At 44.8% G+C, this 22,355-nt stretch overlaps 1 protein-coding gene across 1 annotated transcript in view; it reads right to left on the bottom strand.

Annotated features, from left to right (window-relative positions):
- Positions 1–223: 223 nt before the first annotated feature.
- LOC121835619 (connectin-like) overlaps positions 224–22,355 on the bottom strand; it is a 340,517-nt gene continuing 318,385 nt past the window's right edge. The window contains exon 3 of the mRNA XM_042290052.1: positions 224–786. Coding sequence (XP_042145986.1) covers positions 224–786 — 563 coding nt within the window. The remainder of the gene's footprint in view (positions 787–22,355) is intronic.

Raw genomic sequence — 22,355 nt, 5'->3', positions numbered from 1 at the left:
CTTCGATATAATTATTTTGTTGTAAGTATACAGCACATTAATATCAGCGTAACCAAAAGCGAAAACTCCTACCCCTGTACAAGAATTTACATTGACTGAGGTGTAAGAGGTTTGAGTGCGTACCGGTGTTTTTTTGCACCCACTCTGCTATCTAAAAGGTCTCATTATTCGTCACGCGCATTTTTTTAAGTAAAAAAACAGGGATAATCTCTGTTTGATGAGATCAGCTATGCCGGACCAAAAACCCTGCGGTGGTCATCCCGCTCGCCACCACGGCGAAGAAAATCTGCAGCGTTATGCTCCAGCCGACCAGCGAGGCGCCGGAGTTTCCGTTGTCCTTCCGCGAGTGGGCGGCTTGCTTCTGCATCACCTTCCGCTGACTCAGCACCATGTCAATCTCGTTCTTCATTGTCTGCGTCGTTGCGGTCGCGTCGTCTCGCGCCTCCGAGACCAGAACCTCTTCAGACTCCTCCTCTTCGATCTGGTTCTTGTCGTCCCGCTGTTCGAGGATGTCGCCTTGGTCTGACGAAGCGACGGTGGACATTGTCGTGCTGTCGACCTTAGCGTCGGGGCGCCAGTTCTCGAACTTGGGCTTCTCGTGATCTTCGGGGCAGTTGAGCTCCTTGGCACTGAGGCGGGCCACCTTGCTGCTGGTACCCGTCGCACCGTCGGCCGCCGCGAAGTCGCACTTGATGTGCCGCAGCTCGCGCCGGAAGTTGTCGTTCCTGGTGGCATTGGCCAGATGCGCGATCCAGGAGATCCTGCAGTCGCAGCTGAACTTGTTGCCTGTAAAAAAGAGATGGTACGAACAAGGCAATCAGACACGCTGCTAAAATAATCATTCGTCGATCCAACCGCATTTAAGCAAGTTACTCGTTTCCAGAAATCGTTAGGAAACTGAATTTTCTGGGAGCCTCAGAATAATATCCGACATCTCTGTAAGAGACTTAGCTTAGAAAATTTTTTATTAAATATATCCGCTTTCACTCTGACGCTTTCAGGATGGCTCTATTTAAGTTCACGAGACAAGCTTTGGATACTTTTTTTTTTTGTTTTCTTAACTTACTTGTCGCAGAGTCTCAAGTGTGACACTTTACTTTCGTCGCTCATGATACATAAGAATTATTAACTGAAATTAAGTCTAGGAAAGAAACAAAATTAATTTGCCTGCAAAGTTGGACTGAAGACCCTACTTCTACTTGCATTCTGCCTTCTTAGGTGCAACAAAAAATGCGGTAGAGCTGGCGTGTCCATCATTGAGCAAACTCATGTACTGGTAAACTTTGTGGGAATGTCTGTCATTCCTTGATGTTTTAAGGTTCAATATTATAAATCAAAGACGGCGCAGGATAGGGTGAGAACAAAGCTGGAGTTTTGTTTAGTGCTCCGGATGAAGTAGCTCAGTCTTATTTCTCGAGATTTGGTCAACAAAAAAAAAGTCCACAAGTCCGCTTTTGATAGTATCATATCCCGATGACGGGTGGCCACATACAGTCAACAGAATGATGTGCAGCGGTTGTACTACGTTAGGTTAGGTTACAGTGTTACAAGGGCCGAAAGTTTGTTGAGGCCCTTGATGCAGATGTGTTACATATACACAGCAAAAGTGACGTCACCTTTAGCGCCTGGTTTCATTAGTATAAAGCCCTTCTGATCGATACAGGGAGTATATATCAGCATAGTGTTCCACAGGACGGTACTTTTCACCGCTGCTTATTCGATATTTCCTGAGCTTAACGAGCATGCGTCTCATAGACGTCGTGCGAAGACATGACATAGCAAGTCTGTGTCCCAGAAAAATTGTCACTTGAGGACGTGCCGTCAGAACGCTGTGGTAAAAAACGCTACATGCAAATTGGAGACTGCGACGTTAATTTTTTTATGGGTGCAAAGGTTGACAAACTCTCATAGGAAAGTCAAACTTAATTAGTTAATCGTGTCTTTTTATCCCAACTTGGGCGTACTACGGCTCAAATCATTTTAAATGACGCATCCTTCTTAGTCTGACGTAAACAATTTTTTGCATATGTAAACACATAGATCCATAAACAAAATAAAGGATAGCACCCACGCTCGGCAATAACGAAGGCCGGACTTTTGAAAAAAAAAAGGCGTTTAGTAGAGTACAATTAATACGCGCAAATTCCAAGGCCGAGCACATAATGAAGATCTTGGATTAGAAGGCGCGAACAATTACTCCTATTCCTTTTTTTTCCTAGCTTATCTGTTTCTTACTCTTTATTTCTGCCGAAAACCGCAGTCAGTCCGTGGTTTAAAAAAAAATTGCTTGACTACTTCGTTTCACTTGTTACTCCTGAATGGCGAAACGTTTATTAAAGATAATGCACAACGTCGGCAAACTTAAACACAGATTCAAGGGTACAAAGGAAGTTAGCAAAAAGTTATAATTACTAGCAGCTTTCACAAAATGAACCTTTTCAACCTCCGACGCCTGGGCGCTGCCATCTTGCAATCACGTGACGCGGCCGCCATAAGGTGGCCTGAAAAGGGGTGATGGGGGGTGCACCGATTTTAAGATTAAAAGAATTTCCCTCTCGTCATTTTTATGTTGTTTATCGTGTCCCGGGGAATACAGAAAACATATTGATTAAAAAAGAATGTCGCGATTCCGCTGCATAATTGCAAAGCACATGTCGAGCTTTTTCGCCCACCTGCAGCCGCGAGTGGCAACCGCAGGAACTACGGCAAGAAGCTTACGTGACGTCGCTCGGCTCTAAGCTCCCGCATAACACCTGCTAATGTCAGCAGAGAGAGGGAAAGGAGCGTCCTCCAAGAGAGCGCACGGGAAGCTACACGGCACCCCGAATTACGTCATTAGGAGGGGGACCAGGTGTGACCCTGAAGACTGGGAGTGAGTTGAGGGGTGCCAGAAATGCCAATATTTATCTTTCTCTTTTACACAACTAGGTCACGCGGGAGATATCGGTTTTCTGTTTCTTACTTTACAAGTGTCAGAGGGCAGCTTCCACAAATGTTTAACCGAAGTCTGGAAATCGCTGTGCCCCCCCCACCCTCCCCCCCCCCTCCCCCGGCCAACCCCCTTTAAATCGTCGCTCCTCAAACCCCTCCGCGCCTTGAAGAAGGCGTTGTATTCGTTTGTTTGTTTGCTTTTGTTGCGTTTCACCAAGTCTTTTTGCCTTGCTTTGTGAAGTGTCTGATCTTACTTTTACGACCTAACTGCATGCCATCATTATGTGAATAACTTCTACACTTCATATTATAACAGTTCATGGCGATTTGAACCGTCCGTATACCAGAAAGGCGTGAGGAAAGGAGTCAGCGTTAGCCCTGGCGCACTTTGAGTATGTAGATGTTTTTCAGACAGGCGAGGGTAAAGAAGCCAATTATTTATGACAGCGCGAATTCGCTAAGTGATAGTAGCTGAATGTTAATGGCGGAATAAAAAGTGCAAGGTATATTTATGATCCGGCATTTATGATCTTAAAGAATAAGGCAAATATAGCCAACCCAAGAAATTACTATGTACAAAATGCTCCCCCCCCCAAAAAAAAAAAAATACAAGATTTTATAAACTGTGAAAATAAACTAGGCGTCGCTGAACGCTTATTCTCAGCCCAAAGGTAGCGCTAGAGGTCACTACCAGATGCCAAAGTTTCAGCCCGATCCGATACCTTATTCAAAAGTTATAAGTGATTTTCTGAAAATTTCAGTGGGAAATTGGCGACCGACTGAGTTTTCGAATACATATGGGACTCTATGAGCACCAGAAACCCAAAACGGGCCAAAAATAGGCTCCATTTTCCAATTGAAGTTTTCAAAAAATCACTTATAACTTTTGATGAAGGTATTGGATCTGAAACTTTGGCATTTGGTTTTGACCTCTAGCGCTACCTTTGGGCGGAGAATAGGAGCTCGTCGATGCCTAGTTTATTTTTGCTGTAAAAAAAAAATGAAAATTTTTGTTTTGTGACACCCAGGGATGGGCAGTATTTCAAATACAAGTATTTGAAATACTCTTTTCAAATACTTTGTGTATTTTGCATTTGTATTTAATTACAAATTCGGTAATGTATGTGACGTGTGTATTTAAATACTAAAACGTGCGTATTTCAAATACAGTTGTAATTAAATACAATTTTGTGGGCGAAAATACACCCCTCAAATTTATTGTCACGACAATTCTTGTTTTTATCCATGTGATAGTGATATTGTTTTATCCATGTGATATTTTTGCCAAGATGGCTGCCGAGGCACACGCATGTGCGCGCTGCTCCCAGCCGATTCGTGGCCGGTCACAATATTTGCCTTGTGCGTCTTGCAAAATGCGCTTTCATTGAAGCGCATAAACGTTCAAGCTGATGAATACAATTTTTTCATGGAATCCGGGAACAGCAAGTACAAATGCAATCAGTGTATGAAGAGACGGGATCCTTCAACAGCGGAGCTTATCAGCGAGGCCGGCTATGCTATCACGCCCCCCGAGGATTCTGCGGCTTTTTTGGATTCTGCAGACGCAGTCAACGGTAATTCTTCTGCAAGTATTATCCAGTTGATTAGGTCAATGGCGAGTCGACTGGATGAGCTTACAAGCGAAGTGCGGGAGCTTCGAGTGGAAAACATTTCGCTTCGTGACGCGGTGCGTGACCTGCGGGATTGTGTCTGTGGGAGTGTAGAATTCCCAGCACTGCCCAGTGGCAGCGACTGCCCAGCTCCATCCACGGGTAGCTTCGCATCAGCTGTTATCGCAGGCACAAGTGCATCGCGTGCTGGCGTACCGCTACCGAAGTTCCGGGCTCGACAACAGTCTCCTGGTCGTCATCAACGTACGGTCGTGCACTGCTCATCCGACCCGGAGAGGCAGACGCAGAGGCCTCCAACCACAGTTGGCACAGCTAAGCAGTCCGTGCTGAAGACCGCCCCGAGACCATCGGCAGTGACAGGTCTTTTTGCCTCCCGTCTGGCTGCGAGCACCGAAGCATCGGATGTGCAAGGACTTCTGGCAGGGCTTGTTGGGGACAAGACTGTCGTGTGCACCAAACTGAAAGCCAGGTATCCGACGTACAGCTCTTTCCATGTCTTTTTGGACAAAGACTTGTTTGAACTCTTGAACAAGCCTGAGGTGTGGCCTGTTGGTTGCGTCTTCCGTCCATTTTATGGCAAGTTGTCGCCTTCACGGCACTTCGAACATTCTAATATTGTCCAACCTACCCCCAATGATAGAGCGGAAAATTAACTTGTACTATCAAAATACGAGAGGTCTTAGAACCAAAAGTGACGAATTTTTCGGTAATGCCCTTTCCTGTGACCATGCCATCATTTGTCTGACGGAAACATGGCTAAATGAATGTTGCACTAGCAGCTCTTATTTTCCAAGTCAATTCTCAGTGTTTAGAACAGACAGAAACTACACTGAACGTCTTAAATATGGTGGTGGTGTTCTAATAGCGTGCAAGTCTGATTTTTATCCGATTAGACGTACAGACCTTGAGACGTATAGGGAATGTGTCTGGGTGGAAATACCGGCATCGGATGGCTTAAACTACCTTGTTGGCTGTTATTATTTTCCGCCGAATTCCGACGTTTGTGTTTTCGTAGACCATTTTGCAGACCTAGACAACTGAATTGATTTTTCAAAGTACAAAGTACACGTTTACGGTGATTTTAACCTTCCAAAGGTCGACTCGTTAACCGGCTTTGCCCAGAGTGACTGCGCTATAGTACGAGACAAAGTACAGTGCCTGACCAATTTCACCTGTTTTAACGGGTTGCATCAGTACAATACGATAAAAAACTGTGCTGGAAATGTTTTAAATTTGATCATATCGAATGTACCCGTCTTCGACGTGAAAGAGACACGCGAGACTCTTGTCCCAGTCGATTGTTTTCACCCTCCGTTTACACTATGTTTCTTTTTATCATTTCAAATACTACGTCCCTATTGGAAAAACGTACAAGAAACAAACCTGCCGCTTTTACAATTCTGGTATGACACCACCATAATTTCTTGGTATTATGTATGCAGCTAGTTTGGTTTGGCGTTCTGCATAACTGGAGATACCGGCACCGCTATGGCTCCGGGTCTGTCTATACTGGCAGCCAGTTTGCTTGCCGATATGATTCCGTGTGGCTGGTATGATTTTGCGTCCGATGACGTAGGCGACCGCCTTCTTTCCAACAAAACGCTTACACCACAGGACCACCGGTATAACTAAATCATACATGCAGAAAGACGACCGCCATCTTCCACCGAAAACGTCCATCGTTCACCACCGGTATCGTACATACACCATGTATGTCGAAAAAGAACATAAGCCGCGTTTACATGAATGCGACTTAGTCGCATTGAATCCAGTTGCCGCATTCAATATATGATCATGTAAACGGCATAATGCGCAAAGCGCATCGCATTTTGGAACGGGAAGGATAATCGCAAGGCGCTCGCTGCAGGAGCGAGTGAACAGCTGAGAACATGGCGGCGGCCAACCTCGTCAGCGGCGCGGAGAGCGGTCCCGCAATTTTTTTTCCCGAGAACAAACGCAAGCTTTTGTTGCGATCATAAGTAAGCGGAATATAGCGGAGCTGCTCGGTGAGGGCGGCCCCGTCCAAACCTTTGCGAAGTACGACTTGCGCGTCCGAAGGGGTCACAATGGCTTCAGTGCAAGCACGAATGACACCGAGAGCTCCGAGCACTGTAGAGCACTGCATGGTAGCGCAGAACGAGCAGCTCCTACTTCGGTGCCGTTCCTGGCTGCGCAAGAGCCTCTCGGACTCGGGGTCCGGTTGGTCCTGTCGCGATCGGCGAGGTCTGGCGCGGCGAAACGCGGAGGCTTCCTCAAAGCGTGGGCACACACGTCGCCTCTCGTTCAGAGTGAACCGGCGGCCCGGCCTGGAGTCCTAAACGCCTTGGTTTTGATGCTTCTTCCGTCTCGCAACTTCTTCCACAGCACCGAAGACAGCGGACACGATCTTTACTTTCACTGAATGCGTCGAAAGGACTCCACGTGCGATGCACCGGAAAACGTGGTGCGGCTGGTGCCGGAACGGAACTGCGGAACTTCGAGCTTTGAGTTAACGTGCACGGCAAGAAACCGATCGTAACACCAAGCCGCGGATACCGCATCGCCGGTCGACAGCGGCAAACGGCCCGTTGCTCGTACTCGGCAAACTCGGCGTCTTTTCGTGGCCCCTCGCGTCCTCGCAGCCAGCCACAAACTCACCAGCCCGCAACCGTAGCGACCGTAGCCGGCGTTGGAGAAAACCGAAACCGAAACTTAAGGCTTCCGCCCAGTGGCTTCGGTGCTTCCGCTGCCGCGGCTTTTCTAAGTTCGCGGCTTCCACTTCCGGTCGTCGCGGAGATGGCGAACAATGGCGAAGATAGCGCGATGTGGTTCGTTGGCTCGTTTACGGTTACGGGACAGATGTTTTGCGGTCCGTTTCTACTGCGTCTCTGGTTCTAAACTCGACGGCGCCTCTCATAGTTCAACCAGGTGTGGTCGGCCTGGGTCAGCGCGGTCGGCTCGCCTCGTCCGATCTCCGGACCGCCGGCGACTTCCGAGTTCTTTAGGCCTGGGATCCGAAGGCGTCTGTCTCCGTGAAACGGTAAGCGAATCTCGTCCCGTTTTCGTTCTACTTTTAAATTACGTTTGGTGCGCTACTGTGTAAGCATGCGTGCCAAGTGTTCGTGACAATTTTGAACTAGAATAATTGTGCTTCATTGCGGTTTGTCATTTACCGCAAATGTAAATCGAGCAATGAACGAGGAGTAAATCGAGCAATGAACGAGGAGCCATGCTTGAAAACGATGTATGTACAGGGCCGTACCCAGAAAAAAAATTTCGGGGGGGGGGGGGGGGGGGTTCGGGGACAACGGCGGCCATTTTGAAAGTGTCTATGGCCTATTTTCGCCTATGAATCATGTGCGTCGGTGGCATATAATGGAGAGTTAGAGCAAACCGGAGAACCGGTCCCGGTTTAGTACCCGGTAGCCGACCGGCGCCACTGCGCGTGCGCAGAGGTGGAGATTAAAATCGGCTGGCTGCCAGTGCACCGACCAGGGCCGTACCCAGAAAAAAATTTCGGGGGGGGGGGGGGGGGGGGGTCAGAACCCCCTAACCCCCCCCCCCCCTGGTTACGGCCCTGTGTATGTACGATGTTAACTTCTACCTGTGCGGTTTTAAAGAAAGTCAAGACTGGTTACGGTTGGATGCGAGGCTGGTCCCAATGCAATGTTAAGCACTTAGAGCGCCTTTCTGAACGGCATGTAAGCAATATAGCGATCAACGAGACGAGCGACGGCGAGAAGCTACGAGTGCCGGCGCCGAGCGACGAAGATTTCTCACTCCCGCTGCTTGCGCCGCTCGGTTCTTGGGCTTCTAGAAAACGTCGCTCATCGCCTTGGTCGCTCGCACCAATCGCTTTCATAATGTGTGTGTCGTCGCGCGGCCGTGTTTATTCGAATATAAGTCGACCTTTTTTTTTTCTTTTTTTTTTTCGGAAATTGTGACTAAAGAATTTCGACACCTGTATTCGCGACCAAATTTTGCGACCCTACCGGAGGCATGAAGCTATCGAGTCACCGAGCCGGCGTTGCCGTAGAGCCGCGCCGCTTCTTGTTTCAAAAAGCTTTTGGTAACCGAAATGGCTCGCCGCCCGCGGTGGCCCGTGCCGCTCCTCGGGCGTCGGATGTCGACATCGCGCCTCTAGCGTTCCCCTTGCTGGGCAACGGGGAAGGAGAGGAACGCGATGCGCCACGCACTTTACCCTCCATCCTTGCAAACGCGCACACACAAAAAAAAAAAAAAAAAAAAAAAGAAGTTTTGTTAGTTGCTTGAGGCGGCTCGGCTCGCGTGTTGCTCATGGCGACACGGCGGCTTTGCTTGCGTCTTTGTAGTTTGTCTTCCGTCGCTTCGCACCTTCTTTCGTTTCCTGTCGTCATTTTACAACGGTGTCAGTGAAGTATTGCTGCGAATACGCGAGGATGTCTACCCAGCTGAAGAAGCTTCGGACGACGATGACATGTCCAGAAGTTCTGACGGTGATGAAGTTTTTGGCATCGCCCCGTGATTTAGCTGAGAGTGATGTAAATAAAGGTTTGTTTCTTTCTTTTGCCCAAAATTTCCCCTGTTCTTAAAAATAAAAAAAAAGTCGACCTATATTTGAATTACTTTTTTTTTATTCTCTATGGACCAAGTAAATAGGGTTCGACCTATTTTCGAGTAAATACGGTAACTTTAATTTTTATTTTGGTTTACGTCGGACGCAACTCGAATGCTTGACAGTTACGTTGGGCGTAACTTTAATTTTTATTTCGGGTTCCGTCGGACGTAACGTTAGACACTCCGTTGCACTTAAGGAAAATAGGGGCTGCTGGTTCATCATATAAACCAACCATTTGTGTTTAATTAAAATGCATCACTGACCTCAAAAAAAAAAAAAATGATACTGCTATCCTAGACTTTATGCCATAGGAATGTAGCGCTTCAGATAAATTTGTTAATTTTTACTTTTAGTCCCTGCCCCCTCCAGATACCACATCTGGCCTAAAGCAGTGTTCCGGATCTCCTTCCAAGACCTCAGGCGGGTCGTCATTCAATCCATGAGTCGGCGGCGTCTCATGGGCGTGTTGCTGTTGCTTACTGGATGGTGCTACCGAGGGAAAAGTGGTCATGCTTGGGAAAGGCAAGTATGGCCGCCGTAAGTATACATATTGTCTTTACCTTTGCTGGAATCCACTTTTAAGAAATGCACAGTTCGCATGTGTGCATCTCTCAATGTTTCCACAGTCGGCTGTGTGTGTTTTTTTTTTTTTTTGAGTGCTCCAACTCTGCTAGTGCTAGTTTCTCTAGATCATGCAAATGGGATGCAACACTAAACCACATATGCTCTCGCAACAAGCAGTGCTGTGCAGAAGCACAGTGGAATTTACTCTAGCTTTATAATGCAGCACAAAATAGTTGACTCCAAGTATAGCTACTTTTGTGACTCCGTTTAACCAAAAGCTCTGCCGAAACCAACTTGCCGCCTTATAGGTAGTGCAAAAGAACCTCGCGTGCCTAACCTGGAGAAGGGCATTTTTTTTATAGGTCAATTTTTTCTTAAACCAATACCTTCAGCCTCCTTGAAATGTTAACATCATGTGACACACGGAAGAACAGTAAACTCTTTAATGTTGGCGAACCTTTAATTTTCGCGGCCTTTAATTTTGCAGAATTCAGTGGCTGCGATTATGTGCTCTGTGACCGATTCGAGAAGAAATAGGGGCCACGAAGATAAGGGGGTTTTACTGTACATCGGAGGAAAGAGGAAGTCACTTTTGTTTGTATGCAAGAGTAAAACCAACAACAACAATCATGGTGTCGACACTTTGTGAGCCTATCTGTGTCTATTGAATGATATCAATTTTGTTTTAGTTCGTTAAACATTGTTGCCTGTACACTGTGGGATGTCGTCTTCAACACGAGCAGTGGTTTTCCCTGAAGTAGGCAGCATGGACGCGTGCCGCAGCGCAACATAGTTCATTTGCAGGTGGTACCGCAGGTTGAAGGATGGTTGGCACAATATGGGGGAATCACAATTCAATGTTCTACCTCGGGCGTAGACAAGATTTGCTCATTCTAAATCATTTTGTCTAAAAATCGGGGATTTGCGATGAATGTACCCGCATGGTTGGAAGGGCCAGACAAGCCTTGTGAGCGCTTCGTTTTCTAGCGTCTCAGTCCTGAACCCACTCACGCACCACATGTGTAGATGTTCCAATACATGGGACCACTTATTTGGAAAATGGTGAATGGCAACTGTTATCTTTATCAGACTTCTGTATTATGGTCAAAGTTGGACTGCATATTTGCAATACTTTTTCTCACTTAAAAATATGTCATACTAAAATATGTAGAATAGCCGATGACAAAAAGAGAATGGCTGGGCGTCCTCCAGCACGTGCTTGTGCTTTTTACCCCACTTTGGACAGATGTGCTCGCTCCAGGCTCATGAGGCGCTGAAACGTCATCGAAGGTAGCAGACGGGCTGGTGGTGGAACAACGGAGACTTCTCCCTGCCTTCCTCATGCTGTCAGTGAGCGTGTACCTCTATACTCTAACTTAGCTTAACCTGCACAGAGCTGAGGAGAATAGGCTTGGCGAGTGCCCTTACTGCATATGCATTTGTACAGCTGAGGCACTTTCTGAATCAAGAACATTGTGTATCTTACCTTCAAAAACACATCATTTTGGGGGTGCAAGAGGAATTGTAAGGCATATCTTTGTTTGTATTGTCCTATTACGTATCGCAGGCACGTAGCCAGGGGGAGGCTTATGAGGCCCGGCCCCCCCCCCCCCCCCCCCCGATATCTTCCATTTTGCATGGGTCCTCCTCTCCCCCCTCCCCCTCATACAGCATTTTGTTATGAGTGGGCCCCCCCTGAAACAAAATCCTGGCTACGTGCCTGACGCATCGACTCCAACTTAATGCGGAGTCGACCCACCTTGTTGATAAATTTAATGCCTGCCAGGTAATTTGTTTTGCATTCAGTTAATATATCAGTATTCAGTTAGGTATCCCAAGTCATTAGTCGTTGAGATGCAGTCTCTCTGTAAGTCAGTCATGTTTAACATTCATAAAACTGCTTGTCAAATAATGGCACTGTCGAGGACATGTACTCGGCTCGAGCAATCGCTGTCCACAAGCTGGTTGTTTTGATACAGGCAGCAAACATCCCGGTTGAAACGTCCTTCCTCGCAATGTAGCTGAAGACTAGGTCAGGGCCCCACTCACAAACGTCTATACTTTGCATCTCTTTAAGCTGGACCACTTTTTACACTACAAGCCATTGCAGCAAAAACAGTGTGACACATGATTATAAGCTCGACGTACCATGGCGTCCAACTTGAAGGTCACATGGCTTGCAGCTTCTGCCGTGGTTAACTTTAAACTGAGATAGTTTGGAATAATGCTCTCGGTTTTTAGTGTTGCCCGGCACGGTTAACAATTTGTTGATATAGTGCTGCATTGAAAAATCTGCATTCGTGACTGTATCACCTTATGAATGCATACTAGCTATTAAACTCTCCATTCTGCAGAGAAATGAAATGCACTTTGCTTCCATCTGCAGCTACTTCTGGGACTTCATGGTATGAAGCACCTTATGGCTGCAAGCTCTGACCGATCTTGTTCTCTGGTCTGCGCAGGCCCATTGCAGGGAGTCACTCCGAGAGCCTCACCAGAGGTTCCTGCCCGTGGTCGTTCTAAATTTTTTTCTTGTAGGTATGCATCCTTTCTGTCTTTCCCTAATGTACTCGGGCGTTTTCTTTTCATTGTCGCAGATTTGCCTCAAAACTGGTTCAGCACAGAAATGGATGCTGTACAACCGTATCCCGCATATTTTGTTCAAGATAACTTTTCTTTGCGAAAGCTAGATTTTTTTTATAAAGGTTAGTTTTTTTTGTTTTTATTTACAAATTTATTTGAGTTTCCATGGGCAACACTAAGACGTTATGCCAAGGGCAAGGACAAGTTCGCTGCTCTAACTTGTTCTCAACTGATTGCAAGAAATTTTGTTAATGTCGTGAAACCTCTTTCCAGCACTTGCTTTGCAGCATGGAAACAAATTATACATGGGACATACTCTTTTTTAGACTGCTTGCTCATTCTGCAGGTCTGCCTTCTATAGATGTCGTGCTACTGGAGAGCAGGCGAATTCGATTGTTGGTTTTGCCATTGCTTTTTTTTAGCTGTTGTCTTAATAGTTCTTGTAAATTTAAAAATTTTCCTAAAAAGCAAGTCGGCAAGAATATCTAGTTTGCCTAGTTAGCTGGAAATAATGATCTAGTACCCTTTAGTCAGTAAAATAGATAGTGTATGCCGCTGTTAGTGTCAAGTAGAGATGCACGCTTTTTAGGCATTTTGCGCAGAGTGGTACCCATTTTTATTGGTTAGCCTCTTGGTGCGCCAACTAAACTCTTTCTATCCAGACACCTGCCCTTTGCTTTTATTTGGCAGGCTCTGGCAATAAAATAATATAGTGTTATTCCTCGGTGACTTAAAAACCTAAAGAAAGAAGTTTCTCCATGTTTAAACGCAAAGTTTTATAAAGGCAAAAATGAATTAAGCCAGTAGCAGACGACACATAGCCTCAACAGTGCTCCGCGCCAACAGCGTTGCGTCAAAATAGTGGTCGTCTCCTTTTTGCTGCCTTCTCTCTCCCTCCTTCGGCGCTCTCCTCCCTTTCCTCCTTTCCGCCACCTTTGTCACCACACCCACTGGCTAAACTCTCCCACTATACGGCTCTGCATTGCAATAGTAGTTTTTTTTTATAGTCTTTAGAGTTAAATGTGAATATTTGACAGAAATCTCCCAGGTTGGGGTGAAAGAGGGTTAAATGAATGCATTTGATCATTTGCCTTAATTCAGTACCCATCATTTCAAGGCCTGTGTGGCCTTGTCCTTGGGTGTGTCTATGACTGTGGCTGTGAAGGAGCAGTTTTTTAATAGGTACAAGTACAAAGTATAAAAGCAAAAGGATCTATGTGCTGATCACGAAAGAATATGCTAGCCATTCTAATGTAGCTCTGCCAAGTACTTGATTGTGATTTGTTTTTATTTCCAGCTACTTGGTTGCCTCAAGATCTGGGGATCCTAGTGGCCACAAGCTTGGACTCAATCTTCTTCTGTGGTCCGGCCAGGACCATGGGGGAGGTAATCCCAGCAACAAGAGCATCACAGTATCTCCCTGCCTGTGACTTTCGATTAGCATCACGACAAGGGCGTGCTCATGCCACCAAGTGTTAGGTATGCTACTCGAAATAAGCATTCTTACCTATTCTTGAAGTGAAACAGCAAAAGCACTGCTAAGCCTAAAATGCAAAAAACATTCAAATCTCGGGTTGGATGGAGTTCCAATTACAAAAAGGCGTCTGCAGACATGATTCACATGTGAACTTAAAGCCCACGGATGTAGGTTCGACGGAGTCACAGAAATAACTTCCCGCAGATGGCTTCGCTAGTGCTATACCCAAACAAATTCTTAAAATAATCATTGTGTTACGTTGGTGTCATCAATCTTATGTACCTACCCCACCCAGCAGTCGGGAGATTTGAAATATAAAAAAATGGGAACTTGCACATTGTCAGCTCTGCAAAGATAATATATTGAACCGAGCATAGCACGTTCAACTTAAGAAAGCAATTCAGTGCAGGCCTAGTTTTAAGGTTCACATATTTGTTACTGCCCTTCATAATGAAGTAAAAACTGCTGAAGTTGTGGCCCACTACAGGCTTTCTATTAGTGTTAAAAAGTGTTATGGCAGTTTAAACAGCTCGCTCCAAATATTTTCTAGAAATGCATAGGTTTAGGGAAATTATTATGTGGATGTTTGCAGACAGTCATGGTGAGACCAATCTTTAGTGCCAAGTGTTCCACTTATTCAGAGTTGGTTGAGTCTGTAAATATTGTAGGTCGCAAATTAAATTTTTATGGTATGCAATGGGCACAATCATACGTAATGACTAGCTCTACCTAGGGGAACTTTATACGTTTACTACGGCAAGATGGTTTCGCAAAACTAAGTATTTAGTTTATTCAACTCCTGCACTAACCTTATCTCTAGAAACTTTTTATATTCTTTACGATGCTGAGTTAGGATTCTGGAAGTAGTTTTTCTAGAACTACGCTAGACATTTCCAGTTGATAATTTTTCTCGCAAAGCATTCGAGAGAGCCAAACCCTGTAATATACGGATGGAGTTCCAGAATGATGCGACTGGCAGTTTGAAACATTCGGCACTGTAACAGTAATAATGCCATGTCACTTGCCTATGTAATGCTCATTTTCGCAGATCAAACTGCTTTTTCCGTCTGCACTCATTTTCAGTGGACTCATTCAGCGAACTCGCACCCGAGACTGCAGCGCTGGGTTCTGCGAAGTAATTTGAATGAATATAGATGCAACAGGTTTCTTTGAGTGTGCGTCTAACACGTATTCTTCACATTGAATCTGCTACTGTATTTATGACCGTGTCCTTAAATGTATCCACATTCCAGCTTATTTTTATTTTGACGTTTGAGTTTTCTTCAGTACTTTTCTCAACATCTGTGCTTGTTGAGCCGTACTCAAGACCATACATCTTGTCTTTCCCTATTACATTAATATATAAAACTGTTGATGCCGAGTGAGAATTCAAGGTACCGAATCTGTCGTGCGAGTTAAATAAGAACCAATAGAAAGCTCTACAAAGGAAATTTTGTTAAAGGAGGCTGTATAAGCATTAAAATAGCACATGCCATGCTAAAAAAAAAAATACAAATTCTTGTTAGGTATGCAAGGATGACACTGCTGTGCTGTTTCTGATGTGTCACAAAAAAAATCAGTGCCATACAGTGTTCCTTATGGAAGTACAAACTGTCGAATTCAAAGCCCAGAGGCCAGATTCATAAAAAACCTCTTACCTACGACAACTTAGCTACGAAGTTCGTAAAGTTACGATCATCGTAAGATGAGACGAGAACGGTATTCACAAACGCGTTCTTAAGTGAGAGGAGGAAAGTTACGACCTCTTACGGAGAAACAATGACTTCCGGTGCTGTTGCTATGGCAACGGCGTCTTCGGCAAAACGAACAACCAATTAGAGAGCTAGGCATAGTTCGGAGCACGTGGATTTTTAATAACAAACACAGGCTAACCACTCGTTGATAGACAGCTCCGTGTATGTCCTGTCCTGTCTGTCTGTAAATCTGTAGTGTTCAAGCTGATTCTCATAAACACGGACGACCTTTCCACCACCGCTTGTCTGGGGTTCGTGTCCGTGCAGTGGTATATCGACGCTAACGGGATTTAAACGCTTCGTTGACTGCTACAAACTCGATCGCTACGAAGTCAACACGACTGTCATCGTTGGTAAAAGCCCCGTGCCAGTCGTTTGCAAAGCGACGTAGAAGGAAACAAACCGCCGCGGCGTTTCTCGCAGGCTCGGAAATGCTGGGGTGAGCCGACGTTAAAAAAGATACGTTTGAACTACGAGAGTGTCAGCAAGAGCCACGCAAATACCTGTTCACACTCGGAGCGGACGCGTGCGTTTGATCGAAGTGCTGGATTCACACTGCGTTTCGGTAAGCGCTTCGGGACCGATCTTCTACGATTGCAACTCGATACTGACGTGACACTCGGCAAAGAAAGGTTGGACCGGCATCGCGTAGCTCCCACAAACTGATACAGCTCGACAGTTAAAAATGGCATACTAATAACAAAGTGTACATACCGTGTTGCGAAGGTAATCCATACGGCGTTTATTTGAGCTCTATATCACACAAAACAAGGAGATAGAATCGAGGAGTCCCTTTTCGACGACAGCGTTCGTCACCGCTGCCTCGGAAAACAAGGTGATTGAGATGATAAGGGGAATCGGTTGACCTCTGAAATTTAGTTCAGCTATCAAACTATTCATACGGGGAGGGTCCACAAGGGTCACGCGGGCATATTCCATTCAGCAAGCCAGCCGGTCGTGGGCAGACGGTCTTGGCCAAGGACCGCCTGAGCAATGCTGCGCCGGAACGGGTCGGAGTGCCTGCTAGGCCTATATATTCTGCCGAGCTCGCTTGGTCGGTGGGATCGTCGCCTTTGTTGCCTTTTCCGGGTGTCTGGATCCAGCGTTCATGTTCGTCGTGGTCGGTTTCAAGTACTTCTTCATTTCTTTCTTGCTGCTTGAAGTCGGGACGCGCAAGAAGAGCAGGTAGAAAAATAAATGTCCGTTGGGTCGTCGCGACCGAGCAACCGAGCGACGTTGTCGGCCATGTTAATTTGATCGTAGAAAGTGCGTAAGACAGCTTCGGAGCTGTCGTAGGATTTTGTCGTAACCTGCGCAAAAGTTACGACAATTTCGTTTCGAGAATACGGATTTTCTCTCAAATTTGTCGTACGCATTTTTTTCGTCGTAAGTTCGCTTTGAGAATCTGGCCTCTGAAGTTTTATTCAAGAATGTTCCTCAATACAAATGTATTTAGAGATCTGAGCCACTGACTCATACATGACTATGTGGCGAACATTCATTTTCATGTGCATTATAGTTTACAAGGTCTAGTCTGCATTGATTTATTGCATTCATGCTGAAACTGGGAGGGGTTCTCTGGGTATGAATAAAGATATAAACATTTCTTAAAATCAAAACATTTGAGAACAGACTATACGGCTCTGCATTGCAGTAGTAGTTTTATTTGTAGTCTTTACAGTTGAATGTGAATATTTGACAGAAGTCTCTCAGGTTGGGGCGAAAGAGGGTTAAATGAATGCATTTGATCATTCGCCTTAATTCGGTGCCCATCATTTTAACGCCTACGTGGCCTTGTCCTGGGGGGGTGACTGTGACTAAAATAAGAGGATCTATGTGCTGATCACGAAAGAATATGCTAGCCATTCTAATGTAGCTCTGCCAAGTACTTGATTGTGATTTGTTTTTATTTTCAGCTACTTGGGTGCCTCAAGATCTGGAGATCCTAGTGGCCACAAGCTTGGACTCAATCTTTTTCTGTGGTCTGGCCAGGACCATGGGGGAGATAATCCCAGCAACAAGAGCATCGCAGTATCTCCCTGCCTATGACTTTCGATCAGCGTCACGACAGGGGAGTCCTCGTGCCACCAGGTGTTAGGTATGCCACTTGAAATAAGCATTTTTCTTACCTATTACTAGAACAGCAAAAGCACTACTAAGCCTAAAATGCAAAAAAACATATTCAAATATTGGGTTGGATGGAGTTCCAATTACAAAAAGGAGTCTGCAGACATGATTAACGTGTGAACTTAAAGCCCGCGGATGTAGGTTCGACGGTGTCACAGAAATAACTTCCCGCAGATCGCCTTGTTCGTGCTTTACCCAAACAAATTCTTAAAATAATCATTGTGTTTCGTTGGTGTCATCAATCTTATGTCCCTACCACACCCAGCAGTCGGGACATGTGAAATATAAAAAAACAGGAACTTGCACGTTCAGCTTAAGAAAAAAATTCAGTGCAGGCCTATATTCATGGTTCACATATGTGTAATTGCTCTTCATAATGAAGTGAAAACTGCTTAAGTTGTGGCCCACTACAGGCTTTCTATTAGTGTTAAAAAGTGTGATAGAAAACATGATTGCGCTTGGAAGATGGGGACATAGGAAGGACAGACACAACAGAGCGCTAACATTCAACTGATTTAATTCAAGAACCTCAGCGTAGAAACGAACTTTGTCACCGCACCACATCTCAACCAATCCGTTCTGCCACGGACCGCAAGTATGCCAACTCCTTATCCGCCAAGTCAATTGACGCCATACTGACACAACTTGTGCCGGAACTATTTATAGTGTCAGCCTCCATAATCTCGCTAACAGTCCTATCTTTGTGCCTCTCAAGAACAGTAGACGAAGCAAATAATTGTTTGCACCCTCAGTCATGACAGTGACACGACAGATCATCACTGCGAGTGCAAACCATTATTTGCTTTGTCTACTGTTCTTGCTAGGCACAAAGATATGACTGTTAGAGAGATTATGGAGGCTGATGCTATAAATAGTTCTGGCACGTGTTGTGTCAGTGTGGCGTCAATTGACTTGGCGGATAAGGAGTTGGCGTACTTGCGGTCCGTGGCAGGGCCACGGATTGGTTGAGATGTGGTGCGGTGACGCAGTGTGTTTTTACGCTGAGGTTCTTGAATTAAATCAGTTGAAAGTTAGCACTCGGTGGTGTCTGTCCTTCCTATGTCCCCGTCTTCAAAGCGCAATTATGTTTTCTAACGTACCGTACCAACTTGCCCAACAATCTGCACTCGTTAAAAAGTGCTATTGTGTTTTAAGCAGCTCGCACCAAATATTTTCTTGAAATACATAGGTTCATGAAAATTATTATGTAGATGTTGGCAGACAGTCATGGTGAGGCCAATCTTTAATGCCAAGTGGTCCACTTATTCAGAGTTAATTGAGTTTGCAAATATTGTAGGTCGCAAATTAAATTTTTATGGTATGCAATGGGCACAATCATCCGTAATGACTAGCTCTACCTAGGGGAACTTCATACGTTTACTACGGCAAGATGGTTTCGAAAAACAAAGTATTTAGTTTATTCAACTCCTGCACTAACCTTGTCTTTAGAAACTTTTTATATTCTTTGCGATGCTGAGATAAGATTCTGGAAATAGTTTTTCTAGAACTACTCTAGATATTTCTAGTTCATCATTTTTCTCGCAAAGCATTCGAAAGAGCCAAACCCTGTAATGTACGGAGGGAATTCACAGAATGATGCGACTGACAGTTTGGAACATTCGGCACAGTAACAGTAATAATGACATGTCACTTATGTAATGCTCATTATCGCAGATCAAACTGCTTTTTCCGTCTACACTCATTTTCAGTAGACTCATCCAGCGAACTTCCACCTGAGACTGCAGCGCTGGGTTCTGCAAAGTAATTTGAATGAATAATGATGCAACAGGTTTCTTTGAGCGTGCGTCTAACACATATTCTTTATATTGAATCTGCTAACTGTATTCATGACCATGTCCATAATTGTATCCACATTCCAGCTTATTTTTATTTTGACATTTGAGTTTTCCTCAGTACTTTTCTCAACATCTGTGCTTGTTGAACCGTACTCAAGTCCATACATCTTGTCTTTCGCTATTACATTAATATATAAAACTGTTGATGCCGAGTGAGAATTCAAGGTACCGAATCTGTCGTGCGAGCTAAATAAGAACCAATAAAAAGCTATACAAAGGAAATTTTGTTAAAGGAGGCTGTATGGGCATTAGAATAGCACATGCCATGCTAAAAAAAAAAAAATACAAATTCTTGTTAGGTATGCAAGGATGACCGTGTTGTGCTGTATCTGATGTGTCACAAAAAACAAAAAGAATCAGTGCCATACAGTGTTCCTTATGGAAGTACAAACTGTTGAATTCGAAGCCCAGAAGTTTTATTCAAGAATGTTCCTCAATACAAATGTATTTTGAGATCTGAGCCACTGACTGATACATGACTATGTGGCAAACATTCATTTTTATGTGCATTATAGTTTACTAGGTCTAGTCTGCATTGATTTATTGCATTCATGCTGAAACTGGGACGGGTTCTCTGGGTATGAATAAAGAGATAAACATTTCTTGATATCAAAACATTTCAGAACGGACAAAAGGAAGGATCTGAGAACGGTATCTTAGATTCTCTTCTTTTTCTTACAGTATATCTAGGGTTTGGAGTTTTCGGTTTAAACCGATAAAAACCGATAAAAGTACGCCGAATCCATTTTCAAAAATTCGGTTTTAACCGAAAAAGGTCAGTTTGTAGGTTCGCCATTTTCGACTTAAACAAATAAAAACCGATAAAAGTACGTCGAATTCATTTTCTAAAATTCAGTTTTAACCGGAAAAGGTCACTTTGACCTTCCAGTCGTACCGCAGAGCCGTGGCGAAAAAGTGGAACGACAGTGCCGACCGAAACGTGTCCGAATGTATGGGATACACGGATGCCATCATGACGTTATGGTTTAATGTGCGCATCATCGATCGGAACTTGAAGTCCGAAATGCCCCATGACTTCGCCATGTACGAGCCTGTTTTCAAACTCGTTGTAAGGAAGACTGTATACAAGCTCTGCATGTTGTGCTGTGCTTCAAAACGTCGCACCGTGTCTCTTTTGGCGGTCACAACTGGTTGATTGGCCGATTTTCGCTCAGGCAGCGCTTCATCTCCTCAGCCCGCCAGTGTCCAGTGTTAGCGTTAAGAGGTCATTCTCGATGCTCACGGTCATATTAACAAAAAAGAAAAAGTGCGGATCAACGAAAAAAACCTGGGAAAGTACATGTGTGTGTACACAATAAGATCACGTAATCCCGATGTACAGAAAGTAAAGTTCCATGTGTTTTGGGCATAAGGTTCATATCCGACTTGTTTGTACTTCCGTCTTTTTTTGTTGTTTCTTTTAGAGTTGCACACATTTGCCAAATAAAGTATCGATTTCTTTTTGAATTTATCTGTGCAGTTATTCTTTGAGTGATCGCAAATATCAAAGCTACAAGGATCGTCTGATCCGGTGTCCGTTAGTGTTTATTTTAATTCACCGAAAGAAGCCGATAAACTTTTTTGGGCATAAATATACACCGAAAAAAACCGAAAATTTAATTTTAAAATAAACACCGAAAAAAGTACGCCGAATTTTGAAATAATAAAAACCGAAAACGCGGAACCCTAAGTATATCTAATGTTCACTTTATTTCACCTGATGCATTTAGTTTTTAGCGCAGCTGTTAGCACCCGTTTCCGCGTTTCGCGGCGTCGCTGTCGGCGTAACCGTTTAACTAAACTTGGCAGGAAATTGAATTAATGTTGTGGTGATGTGACATTAATATTTCCGCTAAGTCTAGCTGAGAAACTGAATGTTTTTATGGATGACGTGACACGGTCATGCGACGTCATTTTCCCCGCTACTTTTAGCGGAAAAACTGCATTTGTGTTGAGGTTATGTGACATCAATTTCCGCGCTAAATTTATTGGGAAACTTAACCCGCTAAATTTAGTGGGGAAATTTCCCCCTAAATCGGAGGGAGCAGAAGAGGAGGAGGGGAGGGGAAGGAGGGGCATACCCTCCCATCTTCCTCTTCGAGAGCTGTACTGTATTTTCTCATTACAGAGAATTGTAAACGTCTCATATTTCATCTCATGTTTTTTCAACTTTTATATTGCAGGTGCGCTTGCAGCACAAATCTGGGTTGTGCTGATCCTCTACGCACAAGTTAGGAACTCCTGAGTGACAAGAGTGGGAGTTTGGTCTGACAGCTCAAGGGACACCATTGTTCAGTATTGAATTTTTAATTATCTTCTTTTGAGCAAAGTTAAGCTTTGCTGCATGCAGTTCTTCTAAAAATAAATACCTGCAACCAAATTTACCAGGTCTCGACATTTTGCCTCTGCTCTTAGTGCTCCTGGTGAGCAGTGATGTGATCGCTGCGCCAATTGCACCAAACTGCGCCAAGGAGCTAACCCTGCTACATCCTGCTACATTTTGGCAAAATATGGGCAATCTGCGCCAAGCTTGCGCCAAAGGACCATTTTGGTCGCCTTTTGAAACTAAACTGAGAACCGTAATTGAGCATGCGTGAGCTAGGTAGCGCAAGCGGCCGCCCGACACAACGTATACTGCATCAATCGTCTATCCGGTCTTGCATGGCTTTTCCCGCCGTCTCGCGTTTCGCGCTCTCGTTGCTCTCGTCGTCCCAAAAATCTCGTTTCGCGTCATTTAAAGAAAAAAAAAATTCAAGGGTAGACGTGGGCGCGTGCGGACGCCCCGACGTTAGTGTGCCGGGTGCCGGACATGCCGTCGACCATGCTGTGAAGCAAAACCAGGTTTTTGCGCGGTGA

Source organism: Ixodes scapularis, unplaced genomic scaffold, assembly GCF_016920785.2.
Source record: "Ixodes scapularis isolate PalLabHiFi unplaced genomic scaffold, ASM1692078v2 PGA_scaffold15__6_contigs__length_5221840, whole genome shotgun sequence".
In the NCBI taxonomy this organism is placed as follows: Eukaryota; Metazoa; Arthropoda; class Arachnida; order Ixodida; family Ixodidae; genus Ixodes; species Ixodes scapularis.
This window is presented reverse-complemented; position numbering and strand designations above follow the sequence as displayed.